Source organism: Mustela putorius, unplaced genomic scaffold (genome assembly GCF_011764305.1).
Source record: "Mustela putorius furo isolate JIRA1106 unplaced genomic scaffold, ASM1176430v1.1 tig00000480_pilon_pilon_pilon, whole genome shotgun sequence".
Taxonomy (NCBI): Eukaryota; Metazoa; Chordata; class Mammalia; order Carnivora; family Mustelidae; genus Mustela; species Mustela putorius.
In genome coordinates this window covers 3,034,028-3,059,230 of record NW_025421397.1, presented here as the reverse complement: position 1 = coordinate 3,059,230, position 25,203 = coordinate 3,034,028, and the positions used below count along the sequence as shown (strand labels likewise).

At 36.3% G+C, this 25,203-nt stretch overlaps 1 protein-coding gene across 2 annotated transcripts; it reads left to right on the top strand.

Annotated features, from left to right (window-relative positions):
- The first annotated feature begins 59 nt into the window (after nt 1-59).
- BORA (BORA aurora kinase A activator) lies at nt 60-24,647 on the top strand. 2 transcript variants are annotated; one of them, XM_045080636.1, is made up of 12 exons: nt 60-278; nt 1,224-1,391; nt 3,692-3,798; nt 6,220-6,265; nt 9,181-9,262; nt 13,713-13,778; nt 14,663-14,719; nt 15,349-15,572; nt 16,133-16,265; nt 18,250-18,863; nt 22,945-23,056; nt 24,328-24,647. In XM_045080636.1, the coding sequence occupies exons 2-12, from the start codon at nt 1,239-1,241 to the stop codon at nt 24,357-24,359; spliced, it is 1,626 nt and encodes a 541-aa protein (XP_044936571.1). In that variant the 5' UTR covers nt 60-278; nt 1,224-1,238; the 3' UTR covers nt 24,360-24,647. The 2 variants fall into 2 exon arrangements, with proteins under 2 accessions (XP_044936571.1, XP_004775129.2); XM_004775072.3 differs by having other exon boundaries at nt 22,945-23,058; nt 24,333-24,647.
- Nucleotides 24,648-25,203: the final 556 nt, after the last annotated feature.

Genomic DNA, 25,203 nt, shown 5'->3' with positions numbered 1-25,203 from the left:
CGTTGATTTAAATTTGGAGCCTCGTTACTCTGCGCGGAATGCGAAGCGAGGAGTTGCCATTCGAACTTACTACGCGGCCTCGATGTCATTGGTTGGTTCGCGGACAGCGGCTCGACGCGATTGGCCAGTTCCCCTCAGGGCCCGTGCCCTGGTTGGCCTAAGACAGCGCGGAAGCGGGGAGTTAAAGAGTCTATGCCTGTCGTGGAAGCTGGACTGGCCCCTCGGGAGCGCCCAGGAGTCGCCTGTTTGGGGGGCTGCCTTTTTATACACAACACTAGGTACGTTCTTTGTCGTCCCTGGCCTTTCCTCCTGTTTTGAACCGGAGAGCCCACTTTTCCTTTCTCCCGACCCACCTGCCCGCTGTCCCCGGGGTGAATGGGAGCAGCGAGGGAATAGGTGCGGAAGGGGATGGGGTGGGGGGCGCCGAGCAGTGATCGTGTGGGCTTGGGAGTGACACTGGCGTGAGTGTCCACCTCTTCTCTTCTCCCAAGGAAGCCAGCTGCTTCAGCCTTCCAAGAAGTAGATTCTTTCTCCCTAGTCTTGTCCCCCTTTGACTGAAAGTAAGTGCAGTCTCGCATGCTACCCTGGGTTTTTAGCGGAAAAGAGGAGGTTTGAGGAGAGGCAACCAAAGGAGGCGGTTAATTTCCCTGCTCTAATCAGTCACACTTCTTGAAGCGGGGCTGAAGTGGAAGTGGAGGACACACGCGCGTGCACAAGCTTCCTCGTCACGTATTTGCTTGCTACCAGTCATTGTTGTTTAGCAACTGTAGTTTAAGAGGTAATTGTTGGGATATCCGAAGGATGTTTAGAGTCTTTAGAGACTTGCAGTAATGAATAAAGAAACTATAGGTAGAAGTCTTTTCGTTGAAGAGTTTTGTGTCTGCTCCTTGAGTTGCCTCGAAAGCAGACCTGAGCTTATTCATATGTGGTTGACTGCTGCCTGTGTGCCACTTAACTTTCTGAGCCTAAGTCTTCTGCAAAATGATATCACAAGTAGCGTACGTCTCTAGCTTTTAAGATTATTTCAAGGGTCGCTTTAGAAAATGTATGTGAGGCCTCTTTGTGAACTGTAAAAATAATAATAATAACAATAAGACCCCCAAAGCGTTAGATTTTGAGGATTTTTTTTTTTTTTTGCGAAGTATGTTTCTTGAATACATTTTAGTTGTCAAAAATCAATGTGGAACCTTGTGGTTTTATTGTTCATAATTATTTCTTTTTAGTTTTCTCTCTCTGCTATGGGAGATGTCAAAGAATCAAGGATGCAGATAACACCGGAAACTCCAGGAAGGATCCCAGTTTTGAATCCTTTTGAAAGCCCTGGTGATTATTCTAATCTCCATGAACAAACTCTCTCCAGCCCTTCTGTTTTTAAATCAAGGAAATTACCAGTAAGTTATTCTTGACTAGTGTATACGAATTATTTTAAATGTAAACATCTTTCTTCGGAAGTTAAGGGAAAAACTTCCCCTGGAGCACATATGTTTGAAATGTGCTCTTTTAGCTGTAATGTTCACTATAGTGTGTGATTGGGCTAAATATAAGTTAAGTAGATTTTTTTTTTTTTTGAGTTAGAATTTTTCTTTTTTTTTCTTTCAGTGGATAACGTGTTGACTTCCTGAAACTGGGTGTAGCTAGATACTATGATTGGTGATATGTTTATTAATACTATATTTGAGAAGAAGCTGTGTCATCTAATTATCTATTCTCATTTATTCAGCAAATCTATTTGAATGCTGTTGTGTTAGATAAAGTACTAGGCATAGAGAAGTAGTGAGGGTCATTAGACACAAACTCTCAAGGAGCTTGTATTCTAATGCAGGAATCAGCAAGCTTCTTCTGTTAAGCGCCACAAAGTAAATATTTCAGGCTTCGCAGGTCATCTTGTTGCTGTTACAACTAGTCACCTCTGCCTTGTATCACAAAAGCAGCCATAGGCAATAGGAAAAGCATGAAACCTGGCTGTGTTTCAATAAGCTTTCTTTATGGACATTTGAATTTCATGTAATTTTCACATGTCATAAAATAATAATTTTTTAATTTTTCTTTTTTTAAACTTTATTTTATTTTTTTTCAGTGTTCCAAAATTAATTGTTTATGCACCACACCCAGTGCTCCATGCAATATGTACCCTCCGTTATACCCACTACCAGGCTCACCCAACCCCCCACCCCCCTCTCCTCCAAAACCCTCAGTCCGTTTCTTAGAGTCCACAGTCTGTCAAGGTTTGTCTCCCCCTCTGATTTCCCCCAACTCTAGCTTGCAGTTGTATAAAAAGAAGCCAACATATACTCTAAAGGAAAAGACATAACTAATCTAGCAACTTCAAAACAATGTATGTGGTATTAGTGGTTAGGGCGATCAAGGGTGATATGGAAAGGAAAGTGCTCTTTTGTAGATTAGGGAAGACTTTGTAGCTTTAGCTTATTTTTATTGTTATTTGCTACACTGGAGTTCTTTTGAAGTATGATCTTTTAACCTAGTAAATTACCTGGAAAAACTGCCAAGTGCATTGCTGTTTATGCTATGCTTTCATATCTGTTAAACTAAGAGCAAGTAAAGTTTTACAGTTACAGACTTTATATTGTCATAAATCTGACCTCATGATTTTTGATTGAACTGTATTAAATTTTAGTTATCTGGTAATCTAGAATAAGTAGATTAGCTGCAAAATAATCCTCAAAGCCAGAATGTGTGGAATGTTGGATTTTTAAGCCTGATTTTATTAAAAATGCATTAGGAATTACAGATTAGGATTTGGGTAAATTTTTGGTTCAGTTGGATAGTTGAATGCAGAAAAGCAGCTGTGATTACCATTTTCATAATTATTTTAAGTATCAACTGTTTTATGAGTTTTTGCAGGCACTTCTGTACTTAGGACTTCATTCAGTTCATTCTTAGTGAGAGTAAAGAACTTTGATAACTCTATAAGAGATTTTTACTTTTACTTTGGTATGTTGCGTCACTGATGAGCAATTTCTCATTAACTGATGAGGAATTTCTATACCTTTATACTCTCCTGTGATTTTTTTTTCCCCATTATTACATGATTTTAAAAATCACCCAGTTGGGGGGCGCCTGGGTGACTCAGTGGGTTAAGCCGCTGCCTTCGGCTCAGGTCATGATCCCAGGGTCCTGGGATCAAGCCCCGCATCGGGCTCTCTGCTCAGCAGGGAGCCTGCTTCCTCCTCTCTCTCTGCCTGCCTCTCTGCCTGCTTGTCATCTCTCTCCGTCAAAAAAAAAAAAAAAATCACCCAGTTGGGACACCTGGGTGGCTCAGTTGGTTAAACATCTGCCTTTGGCTCAGATCAAGTCCCACACTGGGCTCCTTGCTCAGCAGGGAGCCTTCTTCTCCCTTTGCCTGCCACTCCCTGCTTGTGCACATGCGCTTGTGTGCGCACGCTCTCTGTCTCTCTGACAAATAAATCTTAAAAAAAATAGTTTAAAAAAAAACAAAAATCACCCAGATGGAAGATTTGGATATTTTAAAATACAGTCCTGTAAGTTGATTTAGTGTGATTTGATTACCATTTACCATTTAATTTAGTGGTAAAGACAAATTTTAAAATACAAGGTTTGAAATACTTTTGCATTATAACCAGTCACGTTATTTCCGAAGCTGACATCTGTTAGCATTTTGATGAACTATTTTAGTTTGCTTTTACTCATAAGTTCACTTTCTTTTGTTAAGACTCCAGGGAAATTTAGATGGTCTATTGATCAACTAGCTGTAATAAATCCTGTAGAAATAGACCCAGAAGACATTCATCGTCAAGCTTTATACTTAAGTCATTCTCGGTAAGTTTTCCTTTTTTGTATCTAAGTATAATAAGATATTCTTAAGTGAAGAGAGATGGGAAATTCCAAAGGTTGGATATATTTATATGTAAAGATATCAGGGAGGAAAAATTCTGAGACAGATTTATTGTATCTAAATGAAGAGTGAGTTCAAAGAGCTCTATCCAGAAAGAGATTTCCTTGCAAACCTTAGTAGGAATTTTTTTTTTTTTTAAGAGATAACTTTCCTCTGCTACTTATGGGATTATGGGATAGCTGTGCTTTCCAGTACTTGGTAGAGGGAAGAATATTTTGAAATTTGTACCTTTCTACATGATTGTGGCTTCTCCCACTGAATTTTTTTATTTTTCTTTATGGTGGTATGGGGTAAAGCAAAATGCTCTTTCATTGCCATCTATGTTTGGGGAAGCCTAAAATCTCAAAAGCACATTGAATGAAAGGGTATTCATTAGCAACAGAGAGAGCTTTTCTAGATATCACCCAACTTTGATATAACACCCTTAGGAAATCTAAACTACATTGTATTGAAGTCAATCTATTAATCAGAGCAGCCTTAACTTTTTGATGTGTTACGTAGATTTCCAAGCACTGGTGTGCCTCAGACTGGTGGCAGTCTGCTTGATGATGTCCAGTGTAGGGAGAACTTGCACTTCTTCAGTGGAACAGACCTAGCTTTTGATTACATATTACTGTAATTTATAATTATAAGTAATAGTGTTTGTTAATAGTTTGGGGAATTCTTGTTGATGTCATTTGTATAGTCTGATGTTTTAAATATTTGAAATAATTGAACACTGGTGTGACCAGCTTTTAATTTTTATCCCAAGGTACATGTTGTCAGTCCAAAATAATGGGTGATTGGTGTATTTCAGTAGGTAGATTTGTAATACAAAAGAGGAGAAAAGAGTGAGAAAGATCCTAATTTTAATTAACTAATGTAATTCAGTAAATGATTACGGCTTCCCCAGTGGATAGTGAGTACATTCTCAACAAAACATTCTGATTCATTCTTAGAAACAAGCAGTGACTTCTAGTGTCTCTTCCTATCTAATCCGAGTTTCCAATTTCAGTGCTTCCCACTCTTTATTACTGCTCCACATAAAAAAATGATAACTGTAAGGCAGATGGGTGTAAACAAATGAGTCCATCCATACGGAAGGTGAGCGATCCTGAAAAGGCCCTCCCCTACTCAGGATCCATTCAGGGTATTCCTGTAATGGGTATGCGTCATGCTGGTGTTCTTGGATGTAATGGTCGGGGTACTCTGTCCTCCTTGACTTCTGAGAACCCTCAGTGATCAGGTTCTATAATATTTGTCTAAACTAATTTTCAGGGCTGCTAGCAATTGCCTGAATATTTCAGGTTCTTAAAGTCCCTCTGATGAAGCAGAAAATGTTTCTGAATGAGGTGATACTAAATCAGAGCTTAGTAAATATTATAGGCTATTATTATTATGCACTGTTATTTTGACCTGGCTTATGTACATGAGATACAACTGAGTTATTTGTCCCCAAAATGGCTGTTGTTCAAGCTGAGATATATGGATTATCATTGTAACGTATTTTCTCATCATTCCTTTACTTGAAAAATTCATTTGATTTTAATTTGTGAAACATACATTCTTAGATAAGGTTTGTTAAAGCCACAAATACATATGTGAAACATTTTGAGTGACAATCATTTGAATTGTGAGAAGAAGTATTTTACCAATTTATTAACAGAAAGCAAATAATCTTCCTTGGGATAGATTGAAGTGGTCCTCCAAGGCTAGCTGCTTAGTCCTTGGCAAATCTATGCCTTGTGCTCGAGACCCAACATTTTATGTTAAATCTTGTAGCTAATAAGTTTGTGTTGTTATAATTGCAAATTGTATCAAAGTGGGAAAAAAATCATTTGGACAGAATTCTATATTGTCATTATTTCATAATTAATATTTTTTCATCTTTATTCAGAACTGTAAGGGTGATAGTTTCTTTTCTTCTATTTCAGAGTAAGAGTTGATTCTAAAATTATAGCTATGATAAGCTTGCTATAACTGAAGAAAGAGAATCCGGACAATTTTTAGATTTCTGTGGAATGAAATACTTCTTAATTTACGATGGTTAAAGGACAAAGTTCATTCAAATTACTTTATGTTGTTAATAGTAATTTAAAAATTTTATCAATGTAAGCCCTTTAACAGAAAATACTATTCCATTCAAACTGAATGGGAAAGAGGGAGGTAAGCCTAACAGCACAATGTCAAATACCTAAATACTGTCATTTACTGAATGTGATAAGATACCAATTTTGCTCTTAAAATAAGACTAACATTTGCCAGTTTTCAACAGAATGAAATTATTTCTTTGAAAGCTTATTATTTTAAATGTTCAATCAGCTGAAGTAATGGCATGGTTATGTTTCTTCTTTATCTCTGTATAGAATAGATAAAGATGTGGAAGACAAAAGACAAAAAGCCATTGAAGAGGTAACTTAAAACTGTTACTGATCATAAAGCCAGTTAAGCATCAATTCTGCGTGCACATCACCTCTTTTAGGAAGACTTCCTTCAAATCCTTTACTCTTCCGGATCGCCACCAGCCTGGCCTGTCCCCAGCTGTGTCTGGTTCCCTTCTGTGCTCCCATAAAACCGATGTTCAGCTATGCCAGCGCCTGTCATAGTGCTCTTGTGATACTGTAATGATTTGGTTTAGTGCTTCTTTCCCCTAGGCTACATTCTTTTTTTTGGCCAGTGTTACGCTTTATTTATCTTTTCATTTTCAGGGTTTAGCCAGTTTGTCTCTTCCTTGTGCCTTCAGCATACAGATGAGCACAAACTTCTGTTTCATCTTGGAGTTTATATGTAGAGAAAGTTGAATCTTTTTAGACCTTGAAAATCGAGATTGGCTTTGGCAGCAATGTTGTTGTTAATGCTTTGAATTTTTAAGGCATAGAATATATTTCATGAAATAAAATACCTTACTAAAACATAGTAAAAAGTTTATTTCAAATGTAGGGTTTTTTTTAAATAAAAAATAATAAATTAAGTTTTTCACTTTTTGCTCCTTTGATAATCTCCTCTTAGAGTGCAAGCCAGGCTTATTTATCTAATTATTGCCCAGAAAATCTTTATGTCATGGCAACATCTGTTTTTCCTTTTTCCCTTGCTAGCCCCCTCTACCCATCTCTATTCCTTAGCTATATTTGGCTCTTCTACATGCCAGAAGACTTCCACTATGGACTATGTAGAGATTAAATGATGCTCTGGCCCCTCCTGCACTTATTTTTCTAGTGTTGGCTTGGGTTGCAGATACAGCATATTTCTTCAAAAACCACTGCATGTGCTTTACTCCTCTCAAACATTGTACTTCTTTATATAGTAACTTCAGAATTTTCATTCTGATGTAATCACATGTTTCCACCACAGTTGAATATTCTCAGACTGGATCGCATTTCCCAACATTTTAGAAAATATGCTTTCCCTTTAGAATCCTCAACTTTAAAGGGAAATTCAGCAGAAAATTTAAGAAAATGAAGTCAGAGGGAAAATTAGGGTCAGTCTCAGTGTATCAGAAACAAGTCAATGATCAGAAACAAATATTTTCAAATATATAAATTTTTGAAAGAATAATTATGTGCATAGTCAAAAGAAAACAAAATTTACACTTCAAAGAAAAATTACAAAATGAAAATGAAGAACTTCTTGTTTCCCCTTACTTACTAAAAGTAACTATGTGACTTTTATACTTTCAGATTAATTTTATGTATATAACAATAAATGATCTTTAACAAATAGGATTATCATTCTCATATTGTTTTGCATCTCACTTTTTTGCTTAATAACGTTTCATAGGGTTTTTTTTTATTATTATTAACACATACTGATTTTTAGTAACAGCATAGTATTCCTTTGAATGACTGTGTTATAACCTAACTCAGCCCCTACTGATAGATACATAGCTTGTGTTTGGTGTTTTGCTATCACAAATAATGCTTCAGTGAACACACTTGTGCATATATCTTTGTGTAATGGCAACATACTTGCTAAGTCAGGAGGTTTGTGTTCTCAGTTTTGGTAAATTTTGCCATACCGCCCTCCCAAAAGGTTATAGCAGTTTTTACTCCTGGCTGTGTTCTGATACATGCTGTTTTTTCATGCCTACAATAATGGTTATTATTCAGCTTCTTAATTTATATTCTTATCACTTTAAAAATTTCATCTTGTTAATTTGGATTTATATGTTTTTCATTTTGAGTGAACTAAACATATTGCTTTGTTAGTTGGTGGGTCCTTTATATTTTTTTCTGGAAATTGTACTTATCGTAATCTCTGCCGCTCCCCCCTTTTTCTTTTACATCTTTCCTTGTGTCAAGGAAATTGTTCTTTACCACATGTATAGCGAAATATAAAGAAAATGTTTTGGGGATGCCTGGCTGGTTCAGTCCTTAGAACAGATGACTCTTGATCTTGGAATTGTGTGTTCAAGCCCCACATTTCCAAAAAAAAAAGGAAAGGGAAGGGAAGAAAAAAAGAATTGTTTTGAGTTCCTTCCAAAACAGAGAGAGGAAAGGGAAAAATACTGTGTTAGACTTTATTTTATACTGGAATGCAAAAAGGAAAGACCTGTATCCAAATGCTCTTTTCTCCATTTGAGTATACTGGTGTACTGGTTTAACAGCTAGCCCTCTGCAGGAGGAGTATGATTTCTAGCGATTGCTGTTATCTCTAATGTAAATACCCAGCCATGGCCAGTTTCAAATGAGTGCTGGGACGTTACCCAATGGTAAAGGAAGTGCCACAGCCCACAGTATATGTGGGAGTCCCACCATGCTGTTGCAAAAGCCACTATGAATCTCAAGAGCATGGATACTGGGAAGTGTTCAGTAATTAGTGAATAATGAGTTAGGGCGTTTGTTACCTTTTTGTTTTATATATTGTAAGTTTACAAGTTTTTAGCATTGACTTTAACAAGTGATGCACAAAATTCCTGAAAATTTAATAATTAGATCTTGAGAGCCAGGATAAGCCTTTTCCAGCACACCATTCATACCTGCTTGTATACATCTATTTCCATTTATTGCTGCTTTCTTCATCCTCTCTTTTGTTATCTTCACCACCCTCCCCAAATTGGGAGGGATTAAAAATATTTCTCTATGATCAATGCCCTTAGATTAATTTGCAAGTTTTAAGTTCCAATGGTTGAAGTATTAACAATTCTCTTTATCTATACTTTACATTTCTTCTATTTTACTTTTGGTCATTTGTGCTTTTAAGTATTAAAATTTTTAAATGTTACTATAAAGTCTATGTAACATGTTTAATGATTTTTTTGAAAATAACATGGGTACTTGTTTGTATTTGGGGGGAAATTATGCCTAATTGTATGACTTTAATTTTTCTAGTTTTTCACAAAAGATGTCATTGTACCCTCTCCTTGGACTGATCATGAAGGGAAACAGCTTTCAGAGTATCATTCCAGTAAATGTGAGTGTACTAAAAATCATATGAATAAAAATCGTAAAAATCATATAGTCGTAAAACTTAGTGAATGTAAAGCAATATATAGTGAAGTGTCAGCTTCTCTGCTTTGATAAGGATACATGCTAGATTTCTGGATACCAGAAGATGTAACCTTTTAAGGGTCTGGTTTTCAAGTATGAACAAGTCGTGAGTATAAAAGGCACAGCATAGAGAATATAGTCAGTGATATTGTAATAGTGCTGTATGGTGACAGAGGGTAGCTACACTTGTAAGCAGAGCATAACATACAGAGTGGTATAGAGTCGTCAAATTACTATTTTGTACACATAAAATTAATATAACATTGTGCATCAACAACAAAAAACTGCTTAGAGGTTACAACTGAAAATGTGAATAAAATGTACAGAATTCTTACTTTTGGGTGTTTTATTCTGAATTTAATTTTTTCTTCATGACATTTGTGAATATCAGTTATGATGGTGATAGAGGATCCACTGATGCAGAAATAGTTGGTACTGAATCAAGAACTGAGTTGTTGGTGATTTCTGCCTAATTTTCAAGGTTAATATTTAAAATGAAGTTCTTAAATTGCTTTTTGCTAATTTGCTGATTTCTTATAAAGGCAGAGGAAATGTGGACACTTGACCTCTAGGGCAGTATAATATAGCTGATTATATACAAAATTAATAAGGAAATTGAAGGACAAACCAGTAATCTTTTATTTTTTTGACTTCAGGAAATAGTTATCTTTTATTTGCTCTCATTGTCCCTTGAGTTGTGAGCAGTGTTCAAGTATCACTTGTGTATTTCACTTGTACATTTCAGTGAAATTGCCCACTTTCCTATATAGTATACATTAATTATGCTCTCAGCATAAGAAGGACTGTTCCATTCTTTATCAAAAATACAGTTAATTGGTAAAATGGATTGAGCCCTTGCCATATGCCAGACAGTGCTAAGTGCTTTCAGTAATTCCTTATAATAGCTTACCTGAGGGAGGTACTCTTATGGGCCTCACTTGATGAGAAAATCTAGTTTTAGAAAGGTTGAAGCACTTGTTCAGGATGACGAAGAATAAAAGTGGTAGAACCTGGATTCACAGCTAGACGTTCTCAGCTGGAGTCTGTTCTCAGCCACAACAAACTGAAGGTAGCATGCAGTAGTGGATGGAGACCAGAACTGGAGACCTCCTGCTCCTCCCAATCTATCTCTCCCTCTCTCTCTCTATCTCTCTCTCTCTATATATATGCTTTATATGTATACTTTATATATATCACCTATAGGGGTTATCTTGATCAAATTATTCAGTCTCTTTTTAGACCTCAGCTTGTAAAATAAAGGAGGTGAACTATGTAGTTGTCTCTCCTAGATCTAAAATTTCTATCCAGGGTGACATTTTCATTGACACTGGTTTTTTTCCCCCAACTCCTTTCACGTTGATTTTTGAACAGGTGAATCTACCTTCTGATGTGGTCTTTTTACTGGTAGGCAAAGGCAGAAATGCTTTGGTTTATTCACAGTGGCTTATGCTGTTAACTTTTACTATTATTAATACTTGTGCAGCAAGGTGCTTCAGTGAATATCCTCACGTGTTTCTATTTATGGACATGAATGAGAATTGCTTTGGCATATACACATAGACTGAGAATTCCTAGCACATAGACTGTGTGTTTACCTGTTTTGACTATGCAGTGGCCCCCTTCTCCAGAATGACTGCACAGTCTACGTGACCACCAGCAGTGTCTAGGATTCCTACATCCCCACATCCCTGCCAGCACTTGGCATTATCCAGCTTTCAAATGCTTGCCTTTCCTTTTTTAAAATTAATTTTACTTACATTCAATTAATTAACATACAGTGTATTATTTAGTATCAGGAGTAGAGTTCAGTGATTCACCTGTTGTATATAACACCCAGTGCTCATTAATGCCCAACATCCAATTACCTCATCCCCCTACCTACCTCCCCTCCAGTGACCCTCAATTTGTTTCTCAAGATTAAGAGTCTTTTTTAGTTTGTCTCCGCTGATATTGTCTTGTTTTATTTTTCTCTCCCTTCCTCTATGCTTCTGTGTTTTGTTTCTTCAATTCCAAATATGAGTGATATCATATGATAATTGTCTTTCTCCGATTGACTTATTTCACTTAGCCTAATACCCTCTAGTTCTATCCACATCGTTGCAAATGGCAAGATTTCATTTTTTGGTGACTGAGTAATATTCCATTGTGCATATATACCACATCTTCCTTATCCATTCATCTGTCATTGAACATTGGACCCTTTGCATAGTTTGGCTATTGTGGACGTTACTGCTATGAACATTGTATGCTTGAATCACTGCATTTGTATCTTCAGGGTCAATACCTAGTAGTGCAATTGCTGGTCATAGGGTAGCTCTGTTTTTAACTTTTTGAGGAATCCCCATGCTGTTTTCCAGAGTGGCTGCACCAGCTTGCATTCCCACCCGCAATGTAAGAGGGTTCCCCTTTCTCCACATCCTTACCAGCATCTGTTGTTTCCTGACTTGTTAATTTTAGCCATTCTGACTGGTGTGAGGTGGTATCTCATTGTGGTTTTGATGTTGAGCATTTTTGCATGTGTCTGTTGTACATTTGTATATCTTCTTTGGAGAAATGTCTGTTCATGTCTTCTGCCCATTTCTTGACTGGATTTACTGCTTTTTTAAGATCTTTAAGATTTTGGATACTAGCCCTTTATCTGATAAGTTCCTGATGGGTTGTTTAACAGTCTAAATGATTGTTGAAGTTTTCATTTCTTTATATACTAATGGTCTTTGAAATTTCCTTTCTTGTAAAATAGCTATTTATAATTTATCGGTTATATTTTTATTGGAGTTGCTGTCTTTTTTTTTTCTTGGTAATTTCTAAGATACCTTGTTTAACAAAGTTCTATTGGTTCTAAACATTTCATATACCATCTCCCATTCTGTCATAGGTATGCCATTTTTGTTCTTGATGCTGTTGATTGCAAAGAAATTTTTATTTTGATGTACTCAAGTGCATAATTTTTTTTTCTCATTTGATTGTGTTTTAAGCTTATTTAAGTCCTTCCAGGAGGAAACAACCAAGGAAACACTTGCAATAGAGTTAAAAAGCATAGTAATGTTGCAGTTGGTGTCTTTCTGATCTAAGGAGGTGAGGGAAGGCATGCTGGTAGAAGATAATTTCAGCTGAGACCTAATTAACCAGACTAAGCAAATAAGGGAGAAAAGTCAAAATAGTATGAGAAATAGCTAAATGTGAGAGAGAACCTGGTTTCTTTATGGTGCTCAAATAAATAGTGTTTAGTTGGAGAACAACTGTACTAGAGACAGACAAGGTTTTGAAGGGCTTTCTGCGATGCTGAGGTGTTTGGACTCTATCCTGAAGATCAAGGACATTGTAGGGTTTTCTGCAGCAGAGTGCCTTGGTTATATTTGCTTTATAGGTCACACTGCTTACAGCAAAGAAAGCATTCAAATGTAGGATTTTTATTTATTTATTTTTTATTCATTCTGACATTATTTACTAGGATACTCTAATTTATTTACCCACCACCCACTTACTCATTCACCCATTTACTTATTTCAGTTTATTAGGTTACTAGACTTTATTCTATAATGTTCTTTAAGCCTTCTGGCATTTTTTTTTGTTTTTTGTCTCCTTGCCTTTTCCTTCCTTTAATTTTGTTTATATTAGTCATTTTAGTCATTGTGGTTTTTTTTAATCTCATGATTTTCAAGTTATAAAACTTAGTAGTCATTAATTTTCAATTAAAAAAAATATTTGCAGGGGCGCCTGGGTGGCTGTCATTAAGCTTCTGCCTTCAGCTCAGGTCATGATCCTAGGGTCCTGGGATCGAGCCCTGCATCAGCCCTCCCTGCTCTGTGGGAAGCCTCTCCCACTCCCCCTGCTTGTGTTCCCTCTCTCACTGTCTCTCTCTGTCAAATAAATAAAATCTTCAAAAAAATTATTAAAAAAAAATTGCAGCCCTACCTTTGATTCCTGCTATGAAAATAAACTGAACATAGTTTTACCAAACTTTAGGTTTTGTTGAAATGATCTGGCATTTTAATTCAGACAATTTATATAACCCATTTTGCAAAAGCATTAAGCAACAGAGATCTGTCTGAGGACTTTGAGGTTTGACTAACGTGCATCCTCAGTCTTTTAAGATTGACATAAATACAGAGTAACCATACTTTCCTTAAAAAGAGTTATTTGTTTCTCTTTATTTGCTGTGGTAGTTCTTCAAGTTTTATCTTTGTGCTTCTTCAAAATTTAAAAAACTAATAGAAGCATGCCAAATTATTTTATGTTCAGATACTTATTTTAAAACTGTTATAAAATGAAAGTTTTCACCTTTTTTTTTGTTTTTTTACTCTGGAAAAGGTCACCCTTAAAGTATATGGAGAATATGAAATGTAAGATTTGACACTTAAAATGTTTTATAGGTATTAATATAACTAGTGAATCTCCAGTTGGACGAAAACTGACCATCCATTCTGAGAAAAACAATGGTGAGTGTGAATATAATCTGAAATGAAGAATGTTCCACATTAAGCTACATTTGATTTTAAATTCAGTTTTTGTGATAACACTTTACTCTGAAATCAAAATTATTTAATTATGAATGAGCCATAGGAGAGCTAATGTTTTTTTTTAAAAATTAGAATACATATGTTCCTCCATGTTTTAGAAATAGCAGTAGTGTGTGTGTGTGTTACTGTTATTTGAAGCATGTGAGTCGATTTCTGGTGTTGGAAAGCATTTTTCTGAATATTTGTGAATAATTAGGATATCTGTACCCAATACACTTGATCCTTGAACAACATGGGGGGCAAGGGTACCAGCCCCTATGCACTCAAAAATCCATATATAACTTTTTTACTCCCACAGAATTTAACTGCTAGTAGTCTACTGTTGACTGAAAGCCTTACTAATAACATAGTCAAGTAACAGGTATTTTGTACGTCATGTATTATGTAGTGTATTCTTACAATAAAGTAAGTTAGAAGAAACCGTTAAGAAAATCGTCAGGAAGATAAACTACATTTATATAGTACTGTACTGTATTTATTGAAAAACATGGACATTTCAGTAAACCCATGCAGTTTAAATCCATGTTCTTTGGGGGTCAGCTATGGAGATGGGCTTCTTTTCAGAGCCAGCAGTACAACCAGAAATTAACTCTTACCACTAACACGTTTATGTCAGAGCTTGAAGGGGTGGCAAACTGCTTATAGAAGGGTGGCATGTTTTTAATAGAATGCATAAATGAAATAATTCAATTTGGCTGGAACATCATGGGGAGATGGTTGATTGGGAAGCACATGGTAAATTGCATGTAATATGCTTGCATTGATTTATCCATGTTTGTATTTATTTATCTGCTTACTTCCAGCTGCTTGTCAGACATTGCTGTCTCTTCCTGTGGATTTTAATTTAGAAAATGTATTAGGTAAGTATTGTATTTGTTTAAACCTTTAATAACTTAGACAGAAGGTTTTGTTTTGATGGCTTTTTGTAAATGGAAGTAGGTGGCAGTGTGTCTTTCTAAAGAAGTGGGGATATAGTCCTAAACTTTCTTTTTCTTTAACTTGGCCTGATTAGCCTTTTTGTCATAATGAATTTTGCTGTAGACATAAACTATTCATCAGCACATCTTATTGGTTTACTTACACTAATAATGAAGTATTCAAAAAAGAAGGAGTAATTTCATATTTCAAATGTCACCTATGCAATTAAACTTTGCCCTCTTTTTTGAACAAAATTCAAATAAATAGTACATGCTGGGTTTTTTGTTTTGTTTTCAAAGATTTTATTTATTTATTTGACAGAGATCCTAAGTAGGTAGAGAGGCAGGCAGAGACAGAGAGAGGGGAAGCAGGCCCCCACCAAGCAGAGAACCCGATGTGGGGCTCAATCCCAGGACCCCGGGACCACGCCTGAGCCAAAGACAGAGACCCCAACCCACTGAACCACCCAGGCGCCCCTACATGCTCTTTTTTAAAAAAATCACGTAACTGAAGAATAATTGCTCTTTAAAATGACTACTTTTGTCTTTACTTCTGCTATTATTAAATATAGGTGACTATTTTAGAGCTGATGAATTTTCAGATCAGTCTCCTGGAAACCTCAGTTCTTCATCCCTCAGAAGAAAGCTGTTTTTAGATGGCAACGGAAGTATTTCTGACTCCTTAACTCCAGCTTCTCCCAGAAGTCCTTGTGGTGCTCAAGCCTCACTGGAGGTTTTTTATTCGATAGATTTATCTCCTGTACGGTGTAGGAGCCCTGTGCAGACACCAAGTTCGGTAAGACGTCGTGCTTGAAGTGTGCTGTGTAGTTGGCTATAGATGGACCTGGACACTCATTTTGTGCTCAGGGACCGAATGGTTGCCTTTGGACTTTATATCTCATGAGGGTTAGCCTAGTTCACATTTTGTCATTAGTCAGGAATGTTTTGGTGAGACTCCATTTTTATATTTAGGTGTATACAGGATCAGATTAGTCATGAGTCTCAAGGAATTTCAGTGTAAGTTGTTTTCAGTACAGGTAAGGTTTTCAGTACACCACAACTGGATTGACATTAATTGAGTAATCTAATTTAAAGGTGCTCATAAGTAGCTGCTCCTATGAAATAGAATGGTTTGTTTAAAACATGGCATTTATATTTTATTTTAACCAACATACTCTATTTCAAAATGTTTCTAACAGTCTTCTTAATTGTTCTCATTATAAGATGCTTTGCCTTTTGGTGAATGACCAAAGTTTTTAATGACCTACTTTGTAAACGTGTTTTGAAGATGAAAGTAAATAGCATATGGTATAACAAATTGAGAAAGAGAATAGTATAATTTTATTTTTATCACAGGGGCAGTTTTCTTCCAGCCCTATTCAGGACAGTGCAAAGAAATACAGCTTGGGAAGTATAACCAGCCCTTCACCTCTTACTTCACCCACTTTCTCACCAATTGCATTTCAAATAGGAAAGACTCCACTCTCAGGTATGTCTCATAAGAAAATCCCTAATTTCAATTTTTACGTTTACCAACATTTGTTATTAAAGACACTCTTCTTTAACTTGTTCTAACTGTAGAGCTTCTAAATGATTACTAATCTTCAAAAATTTAAAAACTGGTGTTTTTTTGTTTGTTTGTTTGTTTTTTACAAAAGGAACAGTTTACCTTCAAAACCTGGATTCTCAACAAAGTTCTACTCTAGTATTAAACTAGAGTAGTTTAATACGGCCATCTGATTAGCAGTATTTATTATCAAGTGTTCTTGTAAAGGGAATCAAAGAAAGATGGCAAATTTAGAGTTAAGTTGATTTCTGTGTGCCTTCTGACCTGTACTTTCAGAATTTGGTAATCAGGTATTCATATTTTGTAAAGATATATTTGTTTGAGTCAGACTTTTAAGGTAAATATAGTGTGTGGAAATTTACGTGTTTCTCTTTGCAATGTGTTAGTTTCTCAGAAAAAAAAAAATTGTAACTCCTTTTGAAAAAGTTAAGAGTTATTCATAATAAAATTGGAAACCTGAAAACTACTTTTGTTAGTGTATGTATGTATATATTTTTTTGCATAAATACATGTGTACTTTTATGAGGAGATAGACACCCCATAGTTCTATGATTTGTTTTTTATTTTGTTTTGTTTTTGTTTTGTTTTTAATTTATTTATTTGACAGAGATCACAAGTAGGCAGAGAGGCAGGCAGAGAGAGAGATGGGGGAAGCAGGCTTCCCGTTAAGCGTAGAGCCCGATGCGGGGCCCGATCCCAGAACCCCAGGATCATGACCCGAGCGGAAGGCAGAGTCTTTAACCCCGTGAACCACCCAGGTGCCCCAAGTGGTCTGTTTTTTTTCACAAAGAATTGTACTGTGAACATTTTCATAGGTCTTTCAAATCATTTATTATTGTATGAAACAGTGATTTTTAATCATTGATCATGGATATCTCATTTGTTTTCAACCACTGATGAACCTTACTTCTAATTTTTTATTAAAATAATTATTTTTGTTTATACACTGTATTTAAATTCTCAGTAGATTTGGTCAAAGGAGGTGAACGTTTTTAAGGATCTTGATGAATTTTGTCAAATTTTCTTCATAAAAGGTTGCATCAATTGAAATTTTTATCAATAGTATGTAAGAAAGCCAGTTTCTCCCATTTAGAAGTACTGGTATTACCATTCTTTGTGATGTTTCTTAATTTGTTGTATTACAAAAGAGTTTCTTACTGCTTTAATTTTTGTGTCTTTGATTATGATGCTTTTGAACTCTTTCCAAATACTTTCCTTTATTTGAGGGGAGGGATTCTTAGTTCATACTTCACAGTTCATTTGTTTTGTTAAACAAATGCTTTCTTATTGCTTTAACTTCTGTATTTTTTTATTGTTTGTGTGGCTGACCATTTCATGTTTATTTGCCATTGGGAGGATTGTTTCTGGGCCCTTGCCCTTTTTTTTAAACTTCTGTTTTTGTTAAGCCAGTGAAGTTATAAGAAGCATTATATTTTAAAGCACCTTTACCATTTTGATTATTATTGTTAAGCTCTTTCTTATTGCAAATATTATTTTACAATTTTTTGCATGCCTTTTAACATTGCTTATACTGTTTTTGCAAGGTATTTACCTGCTTCATTTACCAGGTATAGCTATTAACTTGTAGCTCTCTGCTGATTTGTCCAGTATCTTCTTTGTATATGAGCACTATTACTATAGGAGCAATGTGTTTATGAGGAAATAATTCTCAGAGAATAAATTATTTTTTTTAATTAAATGGAAGTGCCAGAGGAATTCATTTTGAAGAGTCTTATCCTACTTATTGAGACACAATCATTTGTGCTGTTCTTTTTTAACCCTAAAACTTCACTTCAGTAAACAGTACACTCTTCTAGAAATCCAGTTTTTCGGGCATTAAAACCTTAGTAATGTCTTTTCCATTTGCATGTTCTTATGATGGAATTTTTCCCTTTCAATCTTTTAGAACAAAGAAAGTTTACTTTTCATTCCCCTGATAATTCGTCTGGAACAACACATTCTAATGGAATTACTAATCCATGCATCAGAAGTCCTTATATAGATGGCTGCTCACCAATTAAGAATTGGTCTCCCATGAGACTCGAGATGTGCACAGGTGGTACACAGTGTCGGACGTCCCTGATTCAGATACCTTTTGCTCTTGAAGCTCACGGGGAAGACGAAGAAGATCAGCTGAATCTTCCTTGCGCAGATGCCTCGTCACCAGCCATGGACACGGGTGGAGTACCCCTGCGGCAGGTGAAGAGTGACACTGCTGCCCATGGCGCACATTTGGTAGTGACCGCCATGTCTATTACACAGAATCAGTCCAGCACTTCTGAGAAAGAATTAGCACTGTTGCAGGATATTGAAAGTGAGAAAGAGAACAACACTGTGGATATGGTTGATCCCATAGAAATAGCAGATGAGAACACTTGGATTAAGGAGCCAGTTGATAATGGGAGTATGCCCATCACTGATTTTGTGAATGGGATTGCCTTCAGTATTGAAAACTCTCATATATGCATGTCACCTCTTGCGGAGAGCAGTGTCATTCCTTGTGAAAACAGTAACATTCAGGTAAGAAATTTTAATACTCTGGAGTCCTTTACTTTCTCCCTTATTCTTTCTTTTTCTGAGGTTATACTAAGAAAATGGGTTAAATGTAAGGACTAGAGTATTATACAACTTTTTAGAAGTATCAATACACGATGATACTAAGAGGGTTAGTTTCTTTTAATTGGGACTGATGGTGTATATTTAATAGTCACATTCACTGGTATTTTTGTTGTTGTTCTTAAATATTTATTTGACAGAGAGATCATAAGTAGGCAGAGAGGCAGGCAGGTGGGGGGGAAAGCAGACTCCCTGCTGAGCAGAGTGCACAATGCGGGGCTCGATCCCAGGACCCTGAGATCATGACCTGAACTGAAGGCAGAGGCTTAACCCACTGAGCCACCCAGGCGCCCCACATTCACTGTACTTTACATGTGTTAATTTATTGAATCTTCACAACGCTCTTGTGAAATAGGTGGACAGTTATCCCCATTTTACAGATGAGGAAACTGAGGGTCAGAGAGGTTAAGTAAATTACCTTCATTGGTAGCAAGTAGTGGTGCCAAGATTTGAATCCTGCAGTATGTATGGCTTTAGAGCTCAAGTTCCTGAATCTGAGTTTGTACTGACTCATGGTAATAGCTGACATGAACGTGGTGTTCAGTGTGTCAGGTGCTTTTCCGACCACATTATAGTAGTCAGTCATTTAATTTTCCCATCATAATTCTCCCACCTTTTCAGAATGCTAAAATTTGAAACTCACAGGAGGATTCTAAATGACCCAAAATTAAATATAATCATCTGCTCATGTTTTTATGTCTATATTGTCTCTCCTGACTTCCAAGATCGTTGCTCAGAAAAATACACTAGAATTGCTTTTATATCTGTTAGCTTCTAAATTTGGTTCCTAAGTGAAAGAGCACTTACATCAAACTTAGCCTTCAAGGTATTAACTTTTCCTCACTACTTTTTTTTTTTTTCCAGAACATTTATAAAAGAATCAAAATGCTTTCATTGAAATACACTTTAATCATCTAACTCAACTACCCATCAGAAGCCTATATCACTACTAAATTGTCATCCTCTCTATGCTTGAGTGCCTGCAGGGGAATATAATCCATTTTGGGGTTTCTCTTACCATTACAGGCCTCTGCCTTATATTGAGCTAAAATATGCTGTCTGGGATATCTACCAGTCAGTTTCAGTTTGACGCTTTGGGCCATATCGTAATAATATTTACCATTGGTAGAGCATTTGATAGTTTAGAAACTTCAGACATTCTTATTTTCCTACCACAAAGGCTACTTGAAGACACTTGAAGATAGCCATATTTTCTCAGGGCCTTTTGACTTGCTTTATTGTGGGCTGGTTAGCTTCCAACTGCGGTACAAGCTGTCATCCCAGAATGTCCCTTCACAATGGGAATTCTCTTCACCTTTCCTATGTTCTGTCTTCTGTTTTCTGCATTCCATTCTTCTCTTTCCTGGTTTACCTCTTACTTTACTGGAACACATTTTCTGGAAGCTGTGTGAAAAGGAGTACATATTTTAGATACTGCATGTCTGATCATGTATTCTTCATTCTCTCACATGAGAGTTTGGAAATAATTGTCCTTCAGACTTTGAAGGCATTGTTTCATTGATTCTATTTCATTATTGCTGGTGAGGGATCTGAAACCAATACTTAATCTTTTGTATCTGGTCTCTTTTTACCCACCCCTGGACATGTATAAAATCTTCTCTTTGTCTACAGTGTTCAGAAATTTCAGCGATTCTTCGGCGTGGGTATCTTTTTGTCCACAGTACTGGGCATTTAGCAGAGCCTAACGATCTGTAAACTCATGCCCTTCACCTCTTCAATCTTTTTTTTTTTTTTTAATAATATCTTGGATTTCTCCTCTCTCACTTTCACTTTTCTTTCTGGAATTTCCTTGTACTTCTCCAATTTTTAAAAATCCTTCCGCTATATTTTTTATCTCATTTTTGTTTGTGCATCATTAACTTCTAAGGCCTTTTGTGGGTGGAGGGGGTTGTTTTGTTTTTGCTTTTGGTATTAATTTAAAAATCTGTAGCATGGCTAGCAAAGCATCTAATAGTCTGACCTTTACCTTACTCGTCAGCTTCATTTTGTTTCCTTTTATTCTCTTCGTTCAGTCACATTAGCTTTCCAGAGTTTTAAACAAAGAGCCTTTCCCCTCCACAGCTTAGAATTCCTGTCTCTCCCACTTTACCTAGTTAACTCCTATTAGTTTTTTAGTTCACAACTTAATAATCACTTCCTCAAAGGAGCCCTCCGTGATCACACTAGCCAAGCTAGATCCCATTATATGCTTTCATAATTCCATGTACACTTTGCCTTCTTTCCATTCAGACCATTTATCGAGCAGTCATATATGTTTTTGTTTATCCCAGAACTTATGTGTAATAGCTATTTGTTAAATGTTTGGAATGAAAACAGAATAAATGTATAGGTAAGTTCAACCAGAAGGACTGTATAAAGTGAGAACACAAGCCATTTGATGTTTGGAACCCTGAGGAGACGTCAGGGGTTTGTTAAAGGAAGCAGAGCCCCCAAAGGAAACTGAGAGGGACCAGCCAGAGAGAGGGACATGAGGAAAAGCATAGTGTTAATATAACATCTTAACCAAAGAATGGTTATTGCTGTGAAAGTAAGAGCAAGGGATATGGGGCTTAAAAAGTGGCTGTTGAGTTAATAACGGAAGTAATTTGGTGAGTGAACGACGCCAGGGTAGAGTGATGAAAAGTGAGTGGAAGGAGGGTAAAGGAGGTGAAGTAGTGAAGAATTATGTGTAGAAAACTGAAGAAACTGTGTTGTGAGGGGAAGGGGTATCATAGTCAGAAAAGAACGTTCAAATCCAAGATCTTTTTGTAGTTTTTTAACTTTGTTTTTACTTTAGATGGGAGAAACTAGCATATTTAAGTTGAGAGGGAGAAGAGTAAAAAGAACAAAGAAAACTAGAAATTGGGCAGGATAATTAATAATAATAGGTATCAACTATGTATCCTTTTCATGTACCAGAGATCAGGGCAAGTATTTTAGTTAGAATCTTTTTTTTTTAATTAACATATAATGTGTTATTAGCCTCAGGGGTACAGGTCTGTGAATCGTCAGGCTTACACACTTCACAGCACCCATCATAGCACATAGCCTCCCCAGTGTCCATAACCCCACCACCCTCTCCCTACCCTCCTACCCCCAGCAACCCTCAGGTTTGTTTTGTGAGATTAAGAGTCTTTTATGGTTTTACAGTTAGAATCTAATCCTCATGATGCCTTACAGCAGATGGAATAAATATAATATATAAAATAGTAATGAATTTTATACATAGGAAACTGAGGTCTGTGAGATGGGATAGAATCTAGAGTTCTGGTAAGAGGTAAGAGGATTAACACAAGTAACCCTTCCACTTTTATAGGGGACCAAGAGGTGACAGATGGACATGGGTGTATATATTCGTAGCTGGGGTCTAGCGTGGTTTAGGGAGCTTGGGCTTGGGAAAGTGAAGTGGCAGATTTCCATTTATTTCCTAGCTCAGTTAGTTTTATCAATTTCGGGAATTGAGAGCTTCTTTGAGTTTTATTGTAATCCTCACTTTTATCTAACGGTTGTGAAAGTAACAGGAAAGCAAGTTCATAGTGGCTCGTTCACAGATTACAAAGGACACTACAAGATGTATTTTATCAAAAGGAATAGTTTAATACAGTGACAACCTTGAAGAACAACCAGTTCTGTATAGAATTACCTTTTATAGTTCTATATTTTAAATTTCATTATAATCAATATTAAATAGTATTATTAAATATGACCAGTATTAAATAGTACATTGTATTGTTTACTTGCAAATGGTAGTATTCACTTAAATATTCACTTAAATATTTTATATATTTTTATATATATTTTTATATATATAACTCTACTTATTTTATATATATACCTGTTAACTGGTATTTTATGTGAGTATATAATTCAGAAATACATTTTATATAAATATTTTTAATTTTACTTAGACATAAGAGTTCCTCTAATTTTGTGGCTGAGTTAGTTTGCAGTGTTATCCTTAGTGTTTTTTCCTCTTCCCTGGCAGATGGATAGTGGCTATAACACACAGAATTGTGGGAGCAATATTATGGATACGGTTGGAGCAGATAGTGATGCACAAAGCTTGGAAGTTGAGAGTAAATCTCAAGTTTTTAATAAGGTATGGAAAAGACAGAGAAAGCTTGATATGGTTGTGTAAGTATTTATTATATATTACTTTTTTCAGGGGCACCAGTTGGTGGAGCATGTGACTTGATCTCAGAGTTGTGAGTTAGAGCTCCACCTTGGGTGTAAAGATTACTTAAAAATAAAATCTTTTAAAATAAAAAAATTTTTTCAGTGTATTTTCCACCCATTTTGCTTAAAACTTTGTTAATCATCATCTGTTTATGCCTCATCCTAGTTTGGTTCATTTAACAGAGTATGGTGGTTTTTTTTTTTAAGATTTATTTATTTGACAGAGATCACAAGTAGGCAGAGAGGCAGGCAGAGGGAGAGAGAGGGAAGCAGGCTCCCCACCGAGCAGAGAGCCCAACACAGGGCCCAATCCCATGACCCCCAGACCATGACCTGAGCCGAAGGCAGAGGCTTAACCCACTCAGCCACCCAGGTGCCCCAGTATGGTGGTTTTTAAATCAAAACAGTTCATTTTCCAAAATAACTCTTTGGCTATGGGAGAGGTTAAGAGGTTGGAGAGGGAGAGCTAGTCCTACTTTGGAGCAGGCACCTGAATTCCTTTTCTTAAAACTAAAGAGGAATGGGAATAAGGGGTGCCAAGACAGTTTTTTTGGCCTCTAACATTATTTCAAAGTTAAACATAAAGAATTTCGATCATTAAGAAAATGATACAACTGAGAGACCACACATCAAAATAAGAACTCTCAAAAGTAAGGGCTCTTTAAAATCCAAAAGCCTTTCAAGACTATAAATAACATACCTTACCTACTAAGTATTTGTACAGAGGTATGCTTTTGATTAGGACATTTACTGTACCTTCTTGATAGGATGGTTGTAACTATATTTGCATATTTGAGGAAAAGCCATCATAATTATAGGCACTGATCAGGAGAATCTTTCATTTTTATGTCAACTTGTTCATAAACACAATAAACACCAGCAACTGTGCAACTGAACATAATTCTCTCCCAATGAATATTAAGATATAATATGGAGGCTACCTTAATTTCCTTTTCCTCCATTTTCTTGAGGTGTTTGGTTGTAGTTGTTCATTTAGAAGCAAGCAGGTAGGGTACAGGAAAAGGACTTTTTGATGCAGAACACTGATTTATAGAAATCCCTATCTTCACTGTGCTTTTAGAATTCATAAGGAAATCTGCATTTAGGTTTTAAAACATGGTAGTTGTGCCCCGCACCCTTGAATGGTCCTATTCATGCAGCAAATAAGGTATTTTCTGCTTTTTCCCCACCCCACAGGAAGACCGTGTAACACAGAGGTGTTGAATGAACACAGAAACTTCCCATCAAGGCAGCAGTCCATAGAATACCTCTCAAAGCCGAGGTCCATCACTCAGTGGCTCCTCACATAATTTTTATGCAGAGGATCAATAATGGGATCGTGACTGGGAAAAAGGTGCTTCAACTAACATGCTTAGTTAGCTTTTTTTCTTCCCCCCCTTAATGTGAAAAATCAAGGGCTTAGTGACATGGGAACAGAAAAGCTCCTGGAACTTTCAACTCATCGAAGTACAACTGTATTTTTTTTAATAAATATTTTTGTACTTACCTTGATTGATGTGTTTAACAGTAAAAAAAAAAATTTGAGAACAAGGACTTTGCTCCTATCCCACAGGGTTAGTGAACTGCCTAATAGTAAACCTTACCAACAGGACAGAATTTAGCAGTAGTTTTAAGAACATGTAGAATTGTGAGGGTACGGTTTTATTTTACATAAAAATATGTGACTATACAGATGAATTTACATTTATAATCTTTGTGAAAGAAATAAAATCTTAGATATAAAACGAACTTGAAGAGTACGAAGGAGATTAAGCATTTTCCCAGAATTTTTTAATTCTTGATTCGTTCATTTGTGTACAAATTCTGTTCTAGTTACTACTTCATTTTTTTTTTTTTAAGATTTTTATTTATTTATTTGGCAGAGAGAGGGAGAGAGATCACAAGTAGGCAGAACAGCAGGCGGAGAGAGAGAGGGGAAGCAGGCTCCCTCCTGAGCAGAGAGCCTGATGCGGGGACCTCAGGGTCTCAGGACCCTGAGAGCAAGACCCAAGCCCAAGGCAGTGGCTTAACCCACTTAACAACCCAGGCACCCCCCAACAGGGCTTTT

Coding starts and splice junctions, on each gene's coding strand:
- BORA (XM_045080636.1), top strand. CDS start 1,239: ATGGGAGATGTCAAAGAATCAAGGATGCAGATAACACCGGAAACTCCA. Junction 3,799..6,219: donor TTATACTTAAGTCATTCTCG/GTAAGTTTTCCT, acceptor ATCTCTGTATAG/AATAGATAAAGATGTGGAAG. Junction 23,057..24,327: donor TAAATCTCAAGTTTTTAATA/AGGTATGGAAAA, acceptor TTTTCCCCACCC/CACAGGAAGACCGTGTAACA.